Source organism: Lontra canadensis, unplaced genomic scaffold (assembly GCF_010015895.1).
Source record: "Lontra canadensis isolate GAN:19392208 unplaced genomic scaffold, GSC_riverotter_1.0 scaffold110, whole genome shotgun sequence".
Lineage (NCBI taxonomy): Eukaryota > Metazoa > Chordata > Mammalia > Carnivora > Mustelidae > Lontra > Lontra canadensis.
Window position 1 is genome coordinate 6,609,540 of NW_022631104.1, and position 21,391 is coordinate 6,630,930.

At 57.1% G+C, this 21,391-nt stretch overlaps 1 protein-coding gene across 1 annotated transcript; it reads right to left on the reverse strand.

Annotated features, from left to right (window-relative positions):
- Window positions 1–1,017: 1,017 nt before the first annotated feature.
- On the reverse strand, window positions 1,018–20,538 carry ELAC2 (elaC ribonuclease Z 2). Its single transcript, XM_032839907.1, has 24 exons — window positions 20,269–20,538; window positions 19,742–19,792; window positions 19,530–19,600; window positions 18,734–18,798; window positions 16,452–16,509; window positions 15,985–16,053; window positions 15,054–15,161; window positions 14,042–14,100; window positions 11,820–11,878; window positions 11,638–11,710; window positions 10,894–11,006; window positions 9,491–9,586; window positions 8,350–8,488; window positions 8,182–8,267; window positions 6,537–6,655; window positions 5,464–5,560; window positions 4,170–4,308; window positions 3,770–3,808; window positions 3,537–3,646; window positions 2,971–3,070; window positions 2,771–2,891; window positions 2,575–2,653; window positions 1,938–2,082; window positions 1,018–1,376 (listed from the first exon to the last, which is right to left on the reverse strand). Exons 1-24 carry the CDS (start codon window positions 20,499–20,501, stop codon window positions 1,140–1,142), a joined length of 2,466 nt encoding a protein of 821 aa, XP_032695798.1. The 5' UTR covers window positions 20,502–20,538; the 3' UTR covers window positions 1,018–1,139.
- Between the last annotated feature and the right edge of the window lie 853 nt (window positions 20,539–21,391).

The following is a 21,391-nucleotide window of genomic DNA, read 5'->3' on the forward strand; positions in this document are numbered from 1 at the left end:
CCGATGGGGGGATTCACCAACTTTGGATGTTAACAGCTTTGCTCGCTTCCTGGCAAGGACGGGTACGTCCCCAATTTGTAAGGGAGCCCAGGGGTCGAAAGTTACCTTTAAATACATGTACAAATAGTTGTTGAAAGTAATGTTATTAAAATAGGTTTATTATCCCTGAGCGTGGCCTCTTCTTCATGTGTTGATAAGAAGCTTGTTGGGGACACGTGTCCATGCAGGTGCCCCTCAGGAGGACATCGGAGGTCACGGCTGGGCCAGGCTAACTCCTCAGTCTGTCTTCCACATCACCTGAGCTTTTCAAGCTCCGTGTTCTCACAAATAAGTACCAAATTAATCAGATGATTTCATTTCCATACACTAACCTCGGTCTTGTCAAATCCCAAAAGGAGGGCCAGAGTTGGCCCGCCTGACGTCCAATTAATTCTCCCCACGGAAGGCGGTGACGGGGGCTTGTTCTCGCTGTGGGGCAAAGCACACAGGTGGCCTCCACCTCCCCCTGGGACTGCGGGAAGACGTGGCTGTTCCTGAGCCACTGACATGGCTTGACTTGGTCAGAAACTAGGCTACAGCGGGATGGCAGCTGCCTGGGTCGTCGCCTCGATCAGAGCTGGCTTGCAGGTCACGCTGGGGACCAGACAGCGCAACCCTGCAGGGCAGGGACACACCTGCTCGGAGGGGGGCACTGGGACGAAGGAGAGCATTCAGGTTCCAGGCAGCCTCGTCCGGGTGTTGTGTCTTTGGAAAGGCTATTCCTGGAGTCCTGCCCACGGCCCAGTGTTCCCGGACATGGCTTGCCTCGGGCGTGCAGAGTGAGTAACTGGGCCGGAGCAGGCGTGGGCATGCCGTTTTTCCATGTGACTTCTTTAAAAAGCGGTTTGTACCAAGGTCCAGTTGTCCCCGTTCTTCCATCCAGCAGCCTCACGGCCTGCAGTCATGTCAGGACCGGCCGTAGCAGGCATCCAGCAGGGCCGTCCCCATGCAGGGGTCTCGGCTGAGGCCTGCGTGCACACCGCCCTGCGCCCCAGTGCCTCCCCGTTGAGCGGAGCCCTCTGCCTCCCACCAGGCCAGGAGCCCATTCCGTGCCACGCGAAGGATGCCGGCCTCCCGAGTCCCGGGTCCCTCCCGCGCCCTCACTGTGCCCTGACTTTCTTGCTCTGTGGGCTCTGAGGCTGCTCTGCAAGGGCCCGCTTGTGTGGGGACATCCCGTCCTCAGGGCGGGCCACCTGCTCCTGGGACAGCAGGGCCGCCCGCGCCAGCCGCACCTCCCGCTTCTCCCTGCGCTCCTCCATCTCCTCGATGTCACCGGCAAACAGGGCTTTTAGCGGCGCGGTCAGCTTGGGCACTGTCGGGAGGTCCCCGAAGCAGACCTGGAAGGCGAGTCCAGATTCAGGACGTGCGTCCGGGGGCCGGGCAGAAGTGAGATGGAGGGAGCCGCTGGGCAGAGGGCAGGCGCCAGCTCCCTCCTCGCCCACCTTTGTGGCAGCTGATCGTAGTGGACAACGAACGGGTGAGGCCAGGGGAGAGGGAGGAAGGCTTCTCAAGAAAGGGGCACTGACGCCCGACTCCTGGCTAAGGGGGTAGAACAGAATGGGCCTCCGGAAAGGAGAGGCAGTCCGGACTCTGAAAACCAGTGTCCTCGGAGGCGAAGCCCGGCTCCTGCCCTCATTCAGGGGGGCCAGAGGGGCGAGGCTGGCTCCCCCATCGGGAGTGGAGGACACGGTCTCCCCAGCAAGTGCTGTGGCACAAGTCACGTGGGTGGGGGAAGGGCCAGGCGCGAGCCCCCCAGTCACTTCCAGCGGGCCCTGCCGCCCCAGCGGCAGGGAGCGGGATGGCGGCGCTGGTGCAGACCCCTCTGACCCTTGGCCCCGAGTACCCCGGGCAGGGAGCGCAGCCTCTACCCCAGCCCCACCGGCGCGCGCGGCACAGACCTGCATGTGGTCAAAGGCGATCCCCACTTTCTCGCTGAAGTCGGGGCTGAAGAGGGGCACCTTGGCGTAGCGCTGGCTGAAGTGGTTCAGCATGGTGAACCCCGCGTTCATCCGCACCCCCACGCCAATCGCCTGGGACGTGGTGCTGCCAGCAGAGGGGCTGCGTGAGGCTGATGTCCAAGCGCAGGGCAGGCCCCGGCTCCCAGACCCCCCGTGTACCCTGGGAAGGCCATGTCTCCGGCCAACACAAACTCTCCTACGGACCAGAGTCTTCACTCACCCCCAGATGGAGCTGGACCGAGCACTGGCGGACCCCCGCCCGTCGGTGAGGGCAGCAGGGAAAGGCGGGCGGCTCCTCATGGCTGGGGTGTGGGGAGGGGAGGGCGGCACGACACACACTCATCCCAGCAAAGCCCAGATCCAGCCCGGGCAGTCCCCGGACGTGGCGACCGCTGGCGCCCGCGCACTGGGAGTCCTCTCAGAAACCCCCACGGCCTCGGTGGGAAGCAGGCCAGCTGGCCTCTTGTCACTGTCACCAGAGAGCACAGCGTGTCCCTGCAGGGCTGACGTGAGGCTGACCCGTGTGTCACCCGGGAGGGAACAGAGCAGGTCACTGCGGCTCAGGGCTCTCCCCTACCTGTGTGTCTTTTCCACGGCCTCCTCCTCCAGGCCGTCTTCCAGCGTGGCCTCATGTATCAGGAGGGTGGCGTCCTTCCCTAGGGAGTAACGAGTGCCGCCAGTGGAGCAGAGCCTGTGCCTGAGACACACTGCACGAGATGCCCCGGCCCCGTGTGCTCGCTGGGACGGCCTCGCGGTCTGCTGCCTCTACTCACCCATCTGGACCAAGGCCTCGCAGGGCATGGTGTCCCCGGAGTAGACCACTTTCCAGCCGGACGTGTGGACCAGCGCGCAGCCAAAAGCGTGCTTGCAGTGCCGCACCAGGCAGGTCTGAAACTGTAGTAGCGGGCGAGTGGCTGTGCAGTCGAGCCCCCGTCACCACCGCCCCCCCGCCCAACCGTGGGTGCACCCTTACCTCGGCCAGCTCACACGCCTCCAGCAGCGAACCCATCAGTCTTTCAACGGCGGGGCTAGAGACCTCCGCTCCTTTCTGAAGGCACTTGGCAGGAATCAGGCTGGGCGGACACAACAACGGTTCAACAGTGAACATGAAAGAGTTTTTTTAATGTGATTCCAAGTTCAAGCATCTGGCTGCAGAGCTCCAAACTCCTTATCATAAAGAAACACAAACCTGTCACTTAGAGGAAAGAGGAGTCAGTTAAAAAGAGCCAAACCAAGCCCTCCAGGCAGTGGCAAGGGACCTGGTGGGTGGGCACTGCCCGTGGTGGGGGTAGAGGGAGGCCCGCCCCACAGGCCGGTATAGACCTGGGCAAGCAGATAGACCACCCGGGATGGGAGGGGCCAGCTCTGTGCCGGGTACTGCTCAGGGACTTGGCCCCAGAGTATTTCGTGGACAATCTCAGGACCAGAACAGAATCGCAAAGAGGGCAGAGAAGACACCCATATGAAAGCAGGCACCGGCCACTGGTCTCCCTGACCCCCCGGAAAGGCGCCAGCAGGGGTTGGGGCGCCGTCGCTCACCTCACGTGCTGCAGCAGCTGCTGGCACTGGTTGTGGTACAGCTGGAGCCAGGCCTTGAGCTGGGTCGGGGCCACCACCAGCAGCGGGGGACACGGCTTCCCCAGGGATGCCTGAGACAAGGACACCGGAGCCGCTGAGTCCACAGCAGGGAAGGCTCCGGGTGACAGAGGGTGTGGCTGCAGACGTGCAAGCCACCAAACTCAAGTGTCAGGACGATCGAGGGCTACACTCACCAGAGCCCGTTCTCTCTGCAGCAGGATATTGAGCAAGCCCTGTGGGGGCGGGGAGGAAGGGGACACGGCGTGAGCCACGGTCAAAGTCAACTTTCCGCCCAACATCTGGGTTCTGGAGTCGTCCTCCCTCCCTATCGGCCACCATCCCCCAACGCTGCCGTGGGCAGTGTGACCAGGGTGGGGACCGGGGACCCAGCTAGCCCAGGGACAGCAGGCCTCCCGTCTCCAGCTGAGGTCCCCTCGGAGCAGGCCAGCCAAGGCCTCGCTGCTGCGGGACAGCGGGGCGTCTGGCGGGACAAGGAGGCTCCCCCAGCTGAGTGACAGCACTAGCCAGAGGAAAAGCCGGCACCCGGAGTAGCCCCTGCCGTCCTCTGGGGCCCCATCATCTGCTGTCGCTCACCGTGTGGTGATCCGCGTGCAGGTGAGACACAAACACAGCGGTGAGGGTGCTCAGGACCCTGTCCACCTCGTCTCCGTAGTGACGGCACAGCTGCCCAAACGTGCCTTCGCCACAGTCCAGGAGCAGCGACCTGTCAGGGCTGCGAACAAGAGCGACAGTCACGCTGCCAGGCAAGGCTTCGAGGTCTGGAGGGTTTGCATTTCAGCGAGAAGAGCAGGAAGCGGCAGAAGCCCTCGTGCTCATTCCGAGAAGCTTCTCTAAACACGAGGGCCGTTTTCCAGCATCCAAGCTCATTATACAAAAGCACTGATTAGCCTCGGAACCCTGAAACCCCTGAACGTATGCGGAGTCCCCAGAGCCACACAGTCTGGGGAATGGGAGGGCGAAAACCACAGCCCCAAGGATGCACCTCGGACTGTTTAAACGGAACGTGGCGACGCCCCTGTGGGTGCTCCCGGCATCGGGCACTGGGCGTGGACACGGGAGATCTGGCTGCTGTGCACCTGCTGCCCTCGTCAAACCCCCAGGGAGGACAGGCCGGGCCTGCCGAGCTGCTTCACTGCATGTCCTCAGCGGCGAGAGAAGTGTGTCCCAGAGGGGTGTTTCTGCTAGCAGGGCGCACTTCTAAGCGCTGTGTGCAACGGGTGCGTTAGCTGCTTGGTCGTCCTCCACCGCCAGGATCCAGGATGACAAAGCAAAATTTCAGAGCCAGCCTGCACTTCCTGCAGACGTGAACACGGCTGGGGACCCGGGCTGACCTCTCTGGGGGCAAGGACACCAGGAAACCCAAGAGAATCCCTCAAAATCCACCGGCAGTTGGGGGGCTGATCATGAGACCAACGCACACACCCCGCAGCTGTCCCCCCCACACGGGCGGTCACCAGTTAGGGCACAGCCCAGCCAGCGGTGTAGACACCAACTCACGCTCCGGGCCCGCCCCTGACCAGCTGTGGGAACTAGTAATCTCTTGGGACGTTAGTCTAGCGATCAAGGAAATGGGTTAATCACGATCTCCTAGGCCTACTATGAAAATTCAGTGACATCATTTCTTAGCAAGGTGCACGGCCCACGGCAGAGCTGGCTGTTTTTGTCGACAGACAGAACAGGGAACGAAGTCAGGATTTCCAGGAACTCTCAAAGGCATTAACACCCACTACTCCCCTTCTGGGCGCTCCGGCCAAGGTGACAAGGGTACACGCTTTCACACAGCTGCGTCTTCAAACTGGCCCCAGGCTGGGGGTGGGGGGAGCTCGTGTGCCCCCGTGTGTGGAGGCTTCTGGGACAGCAGCAGTACCTTATGTTCACAAGTGTGGCACTGACGTTTCGGATCTTCATCGGGATGGCGGAGCCCGTCCCAAGGAAGACGATTTCTGGATACTGGGTTCTCTTCTCTGTGGAAAACACACGGTAGAAGGGTCCATTACCCAAAGGGACAGCATTCATGAGAGGGGTAGGGCCTGCCTCCCAGGAGGGGCCATGGGTCCCACCTGGCAGGGGTCCCTCTGTAGGGACCTCCTTGAAGGCAGGGCCCCGGGCTGCAAGGCACAGCAAATAAACCCCACAGCCTTTCTTTCCGGAGACCTTCTCTAGATCTTTCACAGCACAAAGGGCACTTCTTCAGGCTACAAATCATTTAGCTCAAGGGGCTGATGTCTGCCTGGCGTCCAGCCCTTACCACCAGACCTATTCCTCCTGCAGGTGCCATAACCACCTTGCTGGGAGGAACCCCAGGCTTACAGGGGAGCAAACAGGATCAGAGGGTCAGCCCACCAGAGGGGAAGAGGCAGAGCCAGGACCAGAGTCCAGGGAGACCTGATGTGCCCCTTCCACGAGAGGGGAGGCTCTACACCAGCCCAGGCAGACCCTCCAGCTGCATTCACGCTCCCCACTTTCTAGTCCGGCGTTCTTGGCTTCTAGCACTAGTTGAAAAGCCAACTACTGGGGCAGCAGTCCTGAAACTACCCACAACGGCTTTTCCTGATGCGGTGACGAAGGCCCAGCAAGGTGAGGGACGTGGCCTGGTCTGCCGTGGCTCCCCATTAGCCAGGGCAGGACCAGATCCCGCGTTGGCGGAGGCCGGGTCCAAAGTTCTTTGCAGGGTCTTGCAGGAGCGCCCAGAACCATGGCCCATGGTGCGTACCACAAGAGCTGGGAGCTGTCACCGAATGCTCAGGTTGAACTGGTCTTGGTGGGAAGGGCAGGCGAGCAGGCGTGGGCACGGGTGTGTTTAGAGAATAAAGCCGCGCTGGGTCATGGAACTAGACCTGGTTAGACGGTGCCAGGCTGTGGTTCTCCCGAGTGCTCCAAAAACACCTGCGGGAGTGCAGCGGCCCACAGAGGAAGGCGGCTCTGGGGTCTTCCACTCACCTGCTGGGTCTGGGCTGGCCTGTGCGGCCTTGCGGTACTCCTGCACGCTTTCCTGGAAGTTGGGGAGCTCCAGGGCCTCAGCAATGAATTCACTGGGATTGCAGACAACAACAGCATCCCTGCAGGGAGGACAGCATCTTAGTGACCACAGCAAGCACGTGGCCTCAAGCACATACCCATCTGGATATCCAGAACCAACTTATGGACACAATCTGCAGAAAGTTCTCCAAATCAAGACGGAAAACGAAGCAAGCCTGGGCCAGTCCTATTCTCCTACTGTGCGGAACCTTTCTCAGGGAAGCGGGGCTCTCGGAGCCCGATCCGAACAGCTTTGGCCCCTCAGGACATCTCAGCTCAGAATCTGACGATCCTGGCAATACTGACATCCAGCGGGGTCCTGACCTCTGCCCACCAGATGCCACCAGCACCTGCACCCCCTGCCGGACTATAACAATGACAAATGTCTCCAGACGTGGCCTGATGTCCCCTGGGAGCCCAAGGAAGGGACAGGAGGAGGGTCAAACGGTCCTAGCTGACCAGCCTGGCCCGAGAGCAGCGGCTCCCACACAAGCATGGGCACAGCTTGTCCCAAGAACCCTGTGGAATGCAGGCCCTGATCTGGCACCATGGGCTGCAGCCCGGGGCTGTCTCCAGCAAGGCCCTGATGCTCGCAGGGTCCGGGCACACGGGGAGGCCGGCTGTGGATCAGCAGCTCTCCACCCTGACGGGGCCCTACGCTCCCCCCCCCGAGCTCATGCAGCAAGGCCCAGCGAGCTCCCCAGAGTAGCGCATGAGGCCTGGAATGCACGTTCCCAGGTAAAGGAGGATCTGGGCATCGTGCCAGACTCATCAGTCAAGGTGTGTGAACCACCTGTGCAGACGTGGACAGCAGGCTCCGCAGTCCCAAGCCTGCACCTGGGGGTCCCCTTGTCATGCAACCTGTTCCAGACGCACACTGGACACATGACCCACAAGGGGATTACTGGCCCGACCTGGGGGCAGAGGCCTCAGAATGGGTCACACTGCAACCCGGCAGTGCCACATCTGAGAATCGCTCTAGGGGACAGAGTTCCACTGAGACACACTCGAAGTATTTCCCACTTCATTAACACAACAACCTAGAAACATCTGAAATGAGCAAACATCCCCCTGTGGGGCACCCAGAAAAGCCTCGCTCCTGAAGGCTACATAACGAGTCATGACTCAGGAAAAGACGGGCCTGTCAGGCCAGGCCACAGACCCACACGGACACTTTCAAAAAGATTATTCCCCACATGGTCCGATTCAAAAAACAAAACGTTAACGATCATTATCTCCTGTCTTGGAGGACAGGATCCCCGGATCACAGTTGCCTAATCTTCTCCATCAAATGCTTTGTTCTTTGTTGTCAAACAATGGATCCCCTGCACAGTTTTCATGAGGGAAAACACCTTTAGGAAAGAGAATCCTCTTCCCACCTCAACCCCGACCAGAGCAGCGTCCGGCGGAGACGACCCTGCTGGGGAACTCCCTGGACCCGAGGCCCCGTCCGTCCGCCATGGCAGGGGCAGAGTTCAACACCTGGGACACACACCGCCGGGCCCTTCCGGAGAAGAGCTGGGCACCCCCGGTCTAGACCTTTCCATCTGCTCGGAGTCGCACAGACCTCTGCCACTCCCTCCGCGGACGGAGCTGGTACTTGAGGAGACATTCGCCCCGGACTGTGGGCACAGGGAGGGCGGCGTGTTCCTCCTGGAAGACACAGATGCGCTCGGTGGAGAGAAGGAGAAGGAGAAGACAAGTCGCCAGGCCAGGGGACCGCAGGGGACACTACCTGGCGCTGGGGGGTGGCGAGCGGGGGGAAGATGGCGGGGTGGATGAGGCTCAGCTGCGTCTGGATCTTGTGGCTGCGGAGATTGTGGACGGACGGGCAGCTCTCGTTCAGGACCAGGTGCTGGGTGGCGGGCCCAAACCTACGGCAAAGACAGGGTGTTCGCGGTGCCCTTTACAGCGGACGCCCACCAAAGGGGTGGCAGCGGTACCAGGGGCCAAGAAGGTGGAGGGAAGGGGCCGGAGAGTAAGTGCGGGTTCAGAATCACCAGCCACGGGCGCCTGGGTGGCTCAGTGGGTTAAGCCCACTGCCTTCGGCTCAGGTCATGATCTCAGGGTTCTGGGATCGAGTCCCGCATCGGGTTCTCTGCTCGGCAGGGAGCCTGCTTCTCTCTCTCTCTCTCTCTCTCTGCCTGCCTCTCTGTCTACTTGTGATCTCTCTCTGTCAAATAAATAAATAAAGTCTTTAAAAAAAAAAAAAAAAAAAAGAATCACCGGCCACTCCGTCCCTCTGCCTCCAAGTCCAGGGCCGGGATTCAGACACCCCGGCGGGTGCTGCCCGGAGCCCCAGGTGAACCCGGAGGCTGACAGGTCGGGGCCTCCAGCCAGGCACTGGGACCAAAGTGGAGTAGCAGTACAGGGAGGGAGAAGCAGAGGCATCCTAAGGCTCCTTAAGACTCGAGCCTGCGGCGACCACGGGGGACCACGGGTGCGCCTGGGAGGAGCAGGCGGGAGGCGGAACAGCAGCCTCGCCGGGGCTCCCAGTGCAGCTCGAACACTCCCACCTGGACCTGGTGCCGAGCTTGGCTCGAGGGACCCCGGGATAAAGGCAGGGTGACCTCTTCTCCACTGGACACTGGTACAGCTCTGCCTCGCAGGGTGGGGGGAAGAGGGGAGGAAACGGAATGAGCTGCAGAGTCGTCGACACCCTGCCTTCACCCTGGAAACTGAGGGCGTCACTCTGTATTTTAGGACCCGGCTGCGGAGCGGGGAGGGCGGAGGCTGGACACCAGCAGCAAGTGCGCGCGCACGGCGCCCCCTAGCGGCAGCTCAGAGCTACAGGCGGCCGCTCCCCAAGCTCGGGGAGGGCAGGGAGCCCGGGCAGGAAGGGGACAGAGGGGAGGACAGGGGGAAATGCGTCCTACCTCTCCATCCACTGCTGATATCTGGGGTCCTCAAGCACACACTGTGGGGCCATGTGAACCACCAGCGCCACAGGGGCGTCGGCATGGCCTTGGTACCTGGGCAGAAGGGAGGAGGAGCGCAGTTGGGCTCTGCACAGAGATGTGCACTCAGAACCTTCCCAAACGGTGACCGTGCGGCCAGGGCAGGGCACCGCACAGTCTGCTCTCAGGGCCTTCAGTGACCCCGGCCTCCATGCCCAGGCCAGGCTGTGCCCGGGTTGCTCCCATAGTGTCTGAGCCCGCCAGGGGCTTCTCTAGTCCTCAGGCTCTGGGGCTGCTCCTGGGCCTTCCCAGTGCGAGCTCTGCTTTCACTTTCACAGGACCCTCCCCCATGAATTGTGGGCACCTGCAGTCGCACCTGGCCATCTGCCTTCCAGCAGACCCGAGCCACGGGCACAGAGAGTTAAAATCGTCTGTAATTCCCCCGTCTAGAGTCGTCACTTACTAACACTGAGGTGTTTCCTTCCAGCTCCCATTAAAAAAAAGCACATGCAGTACTTCCTACCTACCCCTCCGCACACGCACCCGCACAGACCCAGGTGTCTCCGGGTCGTGCAGGTAAACCTGGCAGCGACGCGTCAACGCACACGCCCCTCAGCTCACAGCCACTCCACGCGGCTTTGCTGCCCGTGACCTGATGGCAGCACGAAGCCAGTGCCACCACAGGACCCGGATTCACCCAGAAAGAACAAAGTCCATCTCAGGAAGACCTTCCAATGAGAATTTAAAACATCATGGCTGCCCAAAAAAGATCTGCTATGCTAAGCGGAATAAAGCACTATATGCAAATCATAAATATGAACTAGGAACCGGAGAAACACAGGGAGAATAAACCACTGAGAATGGGAAAGAAATGGAAACACCAACATGGGGGGCAAAGCTACCTGGGATGGAAGCTGAGCTGCCAAGGGGTCCGCCGTCTTGGGCGACGGGAGAGCAAATGAAGGTTGTGCCCGGACGGAGAGTCCGTCCCTTAACGGGGACCTTCGACCAAGATGGTCTCATAACCTTCAGACCCACCCACACAGGTTCAATACAGGCAAGTGAAGAAAACGTACTTAGGTAAAAATAACCCCAATAACAACTGGGGTATTAATTAGAACTGAAGAAAGTGCTAGAGTGTGTCCTAGACTTAGCACTCTAGCTGGCCACTGGTTTTCTAGTCTGCACGTCTCTGGCTTTCAATCTTTTCTAATTTCACTACCAAGGCTGTGCGCACAAAGCCCACCAGGCAGGAGCCTGGAACTCAACGCGTGGACTTCCGCGGCCATGGCTCGGTGCCAGGAGCAGCCGCGGGTCAGGCAGACCCCCTGACACCCTGTTGATGCCGGCCGGGCTCCCCCCACCCCCAGAGCCCTCATTACCTCTTGAAGGTGGCGTTCTCACAGATGGGTTGAACGAATCCTTCATCCGGACATTCTACCACAACAAAAGCAAGACCAGGATCTGGAGGAGTACAGATCTCTTCGGGCAGAATCTGTGAAATCGCTGGGGTCACAGCTCTCTCCCAGGGCAGAGTCGCAGCTCCGCAAACACACCGAATGGCCTTCAAGTCAACGCCTCCCCCCTTACATACTCCCTCCCCTGTCCCCGAACAGCGCAAAACCAATTGGGAATCACCACCCATGCCTTCCCCGTGCTCCGCTTCTGTATGCCAGGCAGTGGCTCACAGAGGGCGTCTCAAACCCAGGGTGGCCACGAAACCAGGCAGGACATGCAAGGTGCCCTCAGATCTGTGGCCATTGGTCTGGACATCTTAGACGCCGGAGAAAACATCCTGGCTAAGAACATGGTGGCATTCCCTGGGGCCGGGGGCCTAAAGTCCATCCTCAAGGGTCTGCTGCTAGGCAATGCCCGGACCTCCAGGACAGGGGACAGCACCCATCCGTTGGGAGGAGGACCCTCAAATTCTAAGTAGGTGCTCTGCAGACACGCCCAAAGGTAGCCAGCGTGGCCAAGCAGGACAAGTCCAGATAAGAGACCCTGTTGTACTGGTCAGCCCAGTGAGGAAATCCGAGCTGTCCCGCTTCCCTCAAACGTGAGGTCTGGACCCATATTCCAGGCCCCAGCCATCACTGCCTAAACATCATGAAAACGGGGCGTCTCACCTCTCTGCCCTCGTAAGTGATGCTCTTCCCATCCTTGACAGCAGCAATGATGGGAGCGATGGCAGCTGTCCCACTGAAAGAAGGGGCAAGCTGCCCGTGAGACAGGATGCAGCAGGGACACGGATGCCCCCCCAAACCCTGACCTCCAGGCCCAACAGCACGCATCCCCCGCCAACACTCACACTGGCAGGCCCAGCTCCTTGGCTTTGAGCACCAGGAAGTTTCCCTTCTTCACGTGAAGCTGTGACAAAGAGAACATAAACACCATCTCAGTCAGGGTTGGGGGGGCGGAGGGGGAAGAAGCCGGGCTTCCATCAGCCTCCGTCCAAGCGCACCTCTCTGGTTTCACTCTCTCAGGCCACCGCACAGTTCCTCAAAATGCAGCCCGGGTACAGCTCTGAGAGGAAGCACGCTACCTTCCATGCTACCTTCCGAAGAAGCCAGCTATTCTGAAATACTTTAGGACTAGAAGCTCAGTGATTTAAAACATGGCACGTTAGGGCCCCACGTGAACTTGTTAGGGATGTAATAGAACACGATCCATTTCCAAATCAAATGAAAAGGTTCCTTCGCATCCCTGGGGACCAACACCTCTGTCCCACCATCTTGCACACAGCGTGTAGGAGGTAACAGAACGCGACCAGCACTCGGTCTGACAGCCCTGACCATGCAGTGATGGGGACAGGGTAACAAAAGCATGGACGGTCTTTCACTGGTGGTTTTCACAACCTGCCATATGGCGATGCTTTTACCCTGGAGAAAAGCTGTAATGAAAGATCCCGGATACGCTCTAATATGTCAGAACGGCAGACAACAATCCTCCCACAAACCTCAGGACCGTCATCCCGTCCTTGAAAATTGTGTATTTTCGGGATCTACTAATTTCATATGTAACAACAACAACAACAACAAAATCAGAAAGCACATAAAATATCAGTAAGTCTTTGAGTGCTAAATTATATTTGATTTTCATTTTCTTCCTTAGATCTTTAAAAGGAAATTACTCTTAAGGCAAAGTCTCCGATTTGGATCCTCAGGCCTTACCAGGGTTCTAGAATTTTCTGGCTTGGCAAATGCTATCCTAGAGGAGGGATTACAGCTCAAGTGTGTGTGTATAAGGCACAGACGATGAGCTCCAATGACACCTTTAGATGATGTCGTTGGCCGGGCCTGCTGTGACCAAATATTCCCTCCACAGACCCAAATGGGTTTCAGGATGGAAACCAAGTGCTCTAATGTTTCACAGGGACTTGCAGACCTAAGGTGGGCAAAACCCTCCCTCCCCAATAAACTGAGTTCAACCCACGAGAAACTGTCCCCACCCAAGGGTGCGGGGCATGTGGAACACAGAGGAGAAGCAGAACGCAGCCCCCGAGGCCCCGAGCTGGCAGGCAGCCATCTGAGGCCCATGGTCTCCTAACGGGATAGTCTGTGTCTCAGGCCCTCACACGCTGGGTCTCTTTTCGCTGACCCCCCAGAGCTCGGACTAGGTCAGCTTAACTGCCTCCAAACCCTCCGCTGAGCAGTAGCACACTAACTAGAAGAGGGACGAGGGCCCACAGGCCGACCCATGAGAGCAGCGCTCAGAAGTCACAGCGAATGACCCAGGAGGGACAAAAGGGTCTTGGGAACAGTGGCTGAGGACAGCCAGGGCTTACAGGGGCACGCGGCCTGGCACCCAGAGCTCTACTGAGGAAGGCGGGAGGGACCTAATACAATTACAGATGACCAGAGAAACCTACTTGGAAAATCACTTTGCTGCCTAAAAACTCAGAAACGTACATGGAACAAGCCCATAGACGATGTCCTTCACTTTCATAAAAATGACCACTGAAATACGGTGACAGACGAGATAATGATCTTGCAGCTAATAACGATTACTGCTGACCTTCAGGAAGGGCTTTCCCCGGTGGGTGTGATCATCTCTTAAGAACTGCAAATATATTTTAAAGTCAACATTACTCCTCAAAAAAATCATCACCGCCCACAAAATGACAACGTAGAGCCTCGTTGCAGATAATCCTATTTTAGCGCAAAGCCCTGTTAAAACCAGGCCCTTGGTCCAATTTTTCCAACACCCTACAGTAAGAGAATTTCCATAGAACTGGACCGACTTCAGATGTGCGGACCCAGGGAATGCTGGTCAACATGAAAACGAGTCTGATGCCACTAGCTGAACAGCTACGGTAAAAGGACAGAAAGTAAAACAGAGTTCGAGGAATGTGAATGAAAGCCCTGAAGGCAAACGAGGCCGCCCCCATTTCTCAAGTGCAAGGTGGCCCACTGTGGGCAAATGTAACCCAGGGGACTTTGGAGCCACTGGCTCTGAAATCGCTGGACGGGAGCTAACAGAGGGTCCCCATCACAAGCTCGCTGAAAGCCCACCGGACAGGCACCTGCTTACCTTACAGATGAAAGCTACAACCAAGGAGGGGTCCCTGCCGCTCTTTTTCTGGCCAATACCTGAAGAAAAACAAGTTGGATTGTAACAAGGCAAACAAGAAGATTTACGGGCTTCACAGACCAACGATAATCAGGTCTAATTCGGTGCCAAATTAAATGGACATGACAGCTCCGTATAAAGGTCAGAGGAAACACTGGTGTTCTTTCCCCAGCCGACCTGTTCTTTTTCCTACTCACACCTGAGGTCGGAGTGAATAGAAAACGCAAATCACCAGTGGGAAAAGCTTTAGAACGGGCTAGTGAAATGCTTTAAAACATGACACACTTTACCCACATAGTCAGGAGAGAGAATAAGTTGCAATGTGCTTTATAAACAAGCATATGTGAAACACCAGGAGAGCCAACGGGCCTGCAGAGAAAACGCAGATGTGGGCCCTCAGCTGGGCCATCCCAGGGAGGACAGCTCCCGGGGTCAGCCCCTTCCTGGCCAGACAGACAGACACGATCCAGGCAGGAGCAGGAACACATCAGCCTTGCCCGACACGGGACCGCAGTCCCCTAAAGGGGTCCCAGTCCTCCCACACATCTAAGCTTGGCATTAAACTCCGTTTCTCAGCAGGCTGTCCTTCTGGAAGAAAAGAGTCCGGTCTGCTCACAGACCTGAGTGGTCGGCTCAGCAGTTTTCTGCATTCATGAAAAATTCCTTTGTGTTAAAGAAAAAACACGAAAGCCTCTATATGAACTGATCTCCCAGGCCCTGCTCTCCTTTGGGGAAACCGAATAGGAAGTCTGGGGCCCAGACAGTGCTGGGGGTCGGCCCCGGGGCTCTGTACTGCCGCCCCCACGGCAACCCTCCCCATTGTCCCCACGGGCCAAGTCCCACAGCACGCCGAGGCGGCGGACGTGTCTGATACGGGCCTCATGGGATAACAATGCCAACGCGGGGCATGAAGGGCAGCGATGAAGAAAACCATGCTCTGGACAGGGGCACTGTTCTGTGGAAACAGCGTTACCATCTGGAAGGTGCTGCTCGTTTTCAGCGGATCCGGAATCCAAAGACCGTCCTGGACTGAGTCGCTCTGGGCTCGGTGATGCCTGGCGCCCTCCACACTTCTGCTCACCTGGCAGGCAGGGGAGAGAGTCAAACCCCACGCCCTGGGGGTGAGCTCCCAGCCGAGCCCCACTGTTCCCCCACCAAGGCAGCCTCCGCCTGAACCACACCTCCCCTCCCCCTTCGACCCCTCCACCACAGGCACCCTGCAGGCTTTGTCTCCTGGCCAGCCCGACTCCTCTGCCCCTGCCCCTCATTGGGGGGCTCTCATCTGTGTCCCCTCAGCACTTGGCAGGGATCAGACTAGTGTCAAGGAAATGTCCCCAAGGTCCTCTGTTCTCCTCACAACTGGTAAAACCTGGTGTGCAGTGTGACTGGCCAGACTCCCGGGCAACACGGACATGGCAGGGTCTCTGTGTCCCTAAGTTAAAACCACACCACCCGCCCTGGGGCCTGCGAAGGTTCCTGGGACCCTGTGACCTGCTCGCAACACTTCTATCAGCATTAGTATTCACAGAAAAGGTTACCATGCAAGCCTCTCAGCATCCTCTCCCCAGAGGGATACTTATATCTGTGGCAAGTAAGCCCCAAAAAATAAATGAGCACTTCTGAGAACCACCCGCTTTCTGATGCTGTCTGATTAGGACATCCTAAGTGTAACCACGATCGTTACACCTAGGAGCTGAACAGGTCTCTCTGTAAGATCCTAAGCTCCCTGAAGGCAGGAACCATGTCTTAATTCCTCAGCTAAATTTCCTAATCATATTCAGAAACACAAAACTGGGTACGCAGAGCCAATCAATATTCCAGCAGTTTCTAGCTTTACCCCACGTTGTCCTGGCCTGGGACCTGCATCCCTCCCTCCTGCTGGGAAATGGGACTCACGCACTCACTGTATATGGGAACCTGGAAGACGGTCATGGTCTCATCCTTATATTCTGGTGCCGAGTGGGGCCGCACAGCTGCGCGAGAAAGACCAAGGACAGTGACTGCGCTGGGGGAAAATGGGCTTTCCAGATCATCGGCCACAAGCAACTGATTTATCCCGGAATGTTGCTGAGAATCTACACTGAACCCAGAATCTCTGAATAAATGACCATTTTTAGGCAAGAAGCACCCATGTATTTTCACTCCCAGCGCAGCCGCAACAGTCTCACTGAGAACCATCTCTAACCTGTATCTGGGGGCATGACGTGGGGTCACAGAAATTACAACAGGCATTATTTTCAAAATTCATCTCACTGATGAAACACTTGGTTTTAAGGTTTAATTTAGTCCAAGCTTTATGGATTCTAGTTTGGGAGACTGGGGTATGCAGAAGAAAGAAATGGCAGATGAGGAGTCACACTCGGGAACATACCCAGGTCTATTCCTTTCAATGGACCAGAAAATATCTTGATAGCTTCTAGGTATTTTTCCTATAAAAGACAAAGGAAGAAGCAGTGACGGTTGTTGTATAAAGGCAGAACAGCAGCACAAGAGAATTATTAAGACGCATCAACATAGGGGCACCTGGGTGCCTCAGTCGGTTGCGGGTCTGACTCGTGATTTTAGCTCAGGTCATGATCTAAGGGTCGTAAGATCGAGCCCTGCGATGGGGTCTCTGCTCAGCAGGAAGTCGGCTTGAGATTATCTCCCTCTCTCTGCCCCTCCCCCCACTCACCCACACATGAGCACTCTCTCTAAATAAGTAAAATCTTTGAAACTACTCACCAAGAAAAAAAAAAAAAAATCAGTATTTTATTGTACTCTCTTTTTTAAAAAGTTAGTAGATGGGGCACCTGGGTGGCTCAGTTGGTTAAGTGTCTGTCTTGGGCTCAGGTCATGATCCCAGGGTCCTGAGATCGAGCCCCTTGTCCAGCGTCCAGCTTCTTGCTCATCAGGGAGCCTGCTCCTCCCTCTGCCTCTGCCCCTCCCCCTGCTCATGCTCTCTCTCTCTCTCTCTCCAATATATAAAATCTTTAAAAAAAGCTTAAAAAATTTAGTTTTTATTTTTTTAATTTAGTTTATTTTGCCCCCCCATCAGCTTTACTGAAATGTAATTGACACATAATATTGTGTAAGTTTAAGCTGCACAAGATGATTTAAGTCTACATTACAACATGACTACCACCCTGTGGCTAACATCCATCACCTCACACTTATAAATAAATCTTTAAAAAAAGGAGGCATCAACATGAACTTTAGTACCCTGAACCGCCTTTACACAAATATTTACTGAGTGTCCACTATATGTCAGGTGCCTAGGGTTTAGCAGTGAGCAGGGGACGAGGTCACTGCCCTGGTGCAACTTAAAAATGCAGCAGCGACGGAACTGGAATGAAAAAGCATGGACAACCAGGTAACAGCAGTCACGCTTAGGACCTGCAAGAAGCTGGAGACACAGGGGCCGGGGTGTCCCCTGTGTGGGAAGTCAGGCAGGATCCTGACTGCACAGCCTTTCGGCAGAGCCCCAAAGGCTCAGAAAGAAAGCCCTGGAACGGGAAGGGGCTTCAGGGGAGAGCCGAGAGCAGCCCACAGAGCACCAGCAGGGAGACTGGAGACAGATGCCAAGGGCAGGCAAGGGCCACGGCCCAGAAGGCTAGCAGGCCCGATAATGGGTGTTTGTGCTGCATTGCAGAGAAGCCCGGAGGGTTCTGTGTGTGACGTGCCTACTTGTATGCCCCCAAAGAGACCCCTCTGGCCACTGTGGGGGGATATGCAGCTGTCACAGTAGACGGGACAGGAGACAACAGATATGGGAGGCTTTAGGGAGGAGACAAATGAGTAGATTTGAGGTACTGTTTTGAAGACAGAATTAATAGGACTTGGTGACTGGTACCTTTTTTTTTTTTTTTTCTTTTTAAGATATTAGTTATTTAAGGGGCGCTTGGATGGCTCAATGGGTTAAAGCCTCTGCCTTCAACTCAGGTCATGATCCCAGGGTCCTGGGATCGAGCCCCGCATCGGGCTCTCTGCTTAGTGGGGAGCTTGTTTCCCCTCACCCCTCTGCCTGCCTCTCTGCCTACTTGTAATCTCTCTCTGTCAAATAAATAAATAAAAACTTAAAAAAAAAGATATTATTTATTTAAGAGAGAGATATTGCGTGAAGCAGGCTCCCCGCTGAGCGGGACTCAATCCCAGGACCCCAAGATCATGACCTATGCCAAAGACAGATGCTTAACGGACTGAGCCACCCAGGCGCCCCACCTTTCATCTTAGGAATTGGGAAATGAATTGTCAGCCAGCAGTGTTAATTAACAAGGTGCACAACAGCTTCTCAACAATGTTCAGAAGCTAGTCTGAAAGGTATAAAGAGGTCTAAAATTTAATAAAAATAAATGCTAACATTCCCTGTGGGCCTCCTTGGTGCCCAACGCATAGTAAGTTGGCTTGGTGTTTCGTATGTGTATTTCATGTAATCCTTAGCAACCTTATGGAACTCACAGCCATCTCACAGATGAGTAGCCTTAGGTAGCTCTAAGGAACTTGTGCAAGGTCACACACTTAATTCTGCTTTGGACTCAGGTGTCTAACTTGAAAGGCCCCCCACCCCACCAGCTAACTCTGGAGAGCCAAAGACAAATCTGCAGAGACAAATGCTTGTCACTAACATGAAAAAAGGAGGGGTCGGCTCTGAACGCTGAGTCAGGAGCGACTCACCAGTTGTGGAGGTCCAGAAAGCACACACTTCGGGAGGCCGGTTTCCTTTAAGGTAAGAATCATTCCTGGAAAGGGAAAGAGCCATCAGCTGTGTCATCACGGTGCCCTGCAGCTGCCACCAGGAGGCCCGCTCCTTACTTAAGCAGCTCCGTATCTACTTGTCCTCATCATGGGCCCTGGGCAGAAGGGACTCCTGCTGGAGGTGCAGGGGACATCAGATATTCCTCAGATGTCTCCAGAATGGGCAGGGCTGAGGCTGGGGCGAGGCAGTGAGGCACCCAGGACGCCCTTGGGTTCTGCAGCCTAGGCCCCTCACTGCCTTGCCCTGCAGGGTCTCAGGTCTGAGAACAGGATGGGCTCAGCGTTGCACTCCTTCCTATCCACGTCACAAAGTTTACGGACTTTGGCAGTGGCACAACCTTGACCTCTCTCTCTGGTGGGCATGAATAATGCGGCAATCCAGAGAGTGGGTATCTGTGTGGGGCTGCTGAGTCTCAGTGGTAAACGCGCGTCCTTTAACCATGACCCACTACAACCTCCAGTTCACTGGCCCGTATCTCCAGTCCAGCAACTCAATAAACTGAGTAGATGACAATGCTTGGAAGCAGCATTTGCATTCAAATCTGTCGTTTTGAGTCACAGCTTTCCAAGCTGCAGCTGACAGGGCAAGTACAGAAAAAAATTCCAGCTCCCCTGGACTTGGAAGATCGAGGAGGGGTTAAAGAGAGCAACAAGAAGACAGGCTCAATGCCAGAGACTTCCCTCCAGCCTCTGACCTCGGAAAGAATATACTTACCACACAACCCCCCCACGTTAGACCAGTGCATCCGGGTCAGGAATATATTATCCAAACGAGCCACCTTCAACCTAAGAAGGACATGAACGTTTGAACAGGTCAGACCAGGTGGATCAGGGACCCTCTCTTCTGCTTCAAAAACACTCCGGTCTCTCACCTGGGCTTTGAAGCCCCATGAGCATCTCCGCCCCAAAAGAAAATGGTTGACTCACTTGTGCTCCTGCATGAGCCTCTGCACGCCTTCTCCACAGTTGAAGAGGTACCTGCAAGACCAACACCACGCAAGATACTCAGACGGGACTCTGGAGGGTTTGGGCCACGGGTTTGGATGTTTTACTGAACACTACAGAAAACGGGAAAAAAAGCCCCAAAACCCCATGTGGTGCTACTACCGGACTGCATTACTGGCGTGAGGACACTGGTGGGGAACCCTCCCGGACGGAGGCCAGCAGGGGACTGGGTCCTTTCCCCCGTCACCTGACCTGCTACTCCACACGCCAGCCATGAGGTCCCGGTGTTGGGGCGCACGGCTCAACGTGTGCCAAGTGGGCCTCGGCGCCCCAGGCTGGAGAGAGGGCGCTGGGGCTCCCGGGAACCCCACGGGCGTGGGATGTAAGACCCCGGGGAGCTCCCAGCTCCTCCCCGAGGGTCCACCGTGGGCTGCAGCAGCGGAATCCCTCACGGGTGACGCGTGGGGGACCCCGGCGCGCAGCACGCGGGGCGGGCGCAGCGCACTGACCGGTTGTACTCGGAAAACACGTAGAGCGCCGCGCCCACGTCCCGGCCGCCGGCCGCCACCACCTGCAGGTACACGGTGTTCGGTCCCCCGGGCTCCCACGCCGCGCCGCGCTTCTCCCGCGTGCGCAGGTGCCGCAGCGGGTCCTTGGGCGGCCGCTGGCGGCGGGCGGGTCCCTGCGACATGGCGCGCCCGGCCGCGGAGCGCAACAGCAGTACGGAGCGGAGAGCCCACATGCACCAGCCTCCTTCCTAACGCTGCCGGTCACCGGGTTCCGCGTGCCCCACGCCCCGCCCCTCCGCCCCGCGTGGCGGGCCCAGCCAATCAGCGCGCCGCGAGCCCAGCTACCCGACTACGCGAGGCCGCGCGTCCAATAGTGAGGAGCCTTGCCCCTCGCGGCCTGTCAATTGGCGACGACCATAGAAGAGGCGCGGGCTAGAGTGCCCCTGACGGCCCCGCCCCTTGCTTCCTTCCGGCTTCCAAGGCGTCGATTCTTTCCGGAAACTCCTCTTCTCCTGGGGCGGGACTTCCGGGAGGGTCGCGAGCGGTGGGGAAGGGGGGCCTGCGCTGGAGCCCTGTCTCCGCCGATCGTGTCCCGCTGGCCGAGTCAACCCTTGGAGGGTTGGTTTGTTCTTACAGTAGCAGTAACGAAAGGGAAGTAACAGGCTTCAAGTCACGCAAAATATATTGAAACGACCTACAGCGGCTGAAGAGATGCTGGGGGCGGGGGGGGGGGGGGGGGGGGGGGCGTCGCTGGGCTGATGTCCCAGGACAAGCCCTTTGCAGAGCGGAAGAGGACTTCCTGTCCCCTCACACAGCTGATGAGGATTTCTTGCCGAGCCGGAGCTCAGTTAAAGCTTCTCGAGCTCCGAGGAGCAGCGTGAAATGGGGAGGGTGGTTCACCTGCAGGCTCCCCCCCGCAAATCAGAACTGGCGCGGGAAGGTCAGCGCACAGCTGCAGCCCTGCATCCTGTGTTTGGAGTCGCCCGCCGGCGAGGGTCGGGAAAATACTGTCGCCTGTAAAGGGCTTAAGCCGAGAAAGGACTGTGGCACTGCCACCCCCACAAGTATTCAAAACAGAAACAACAGGGGTGACTTGGTTGGTGAAGGGTCTGCCTTGGGCTCA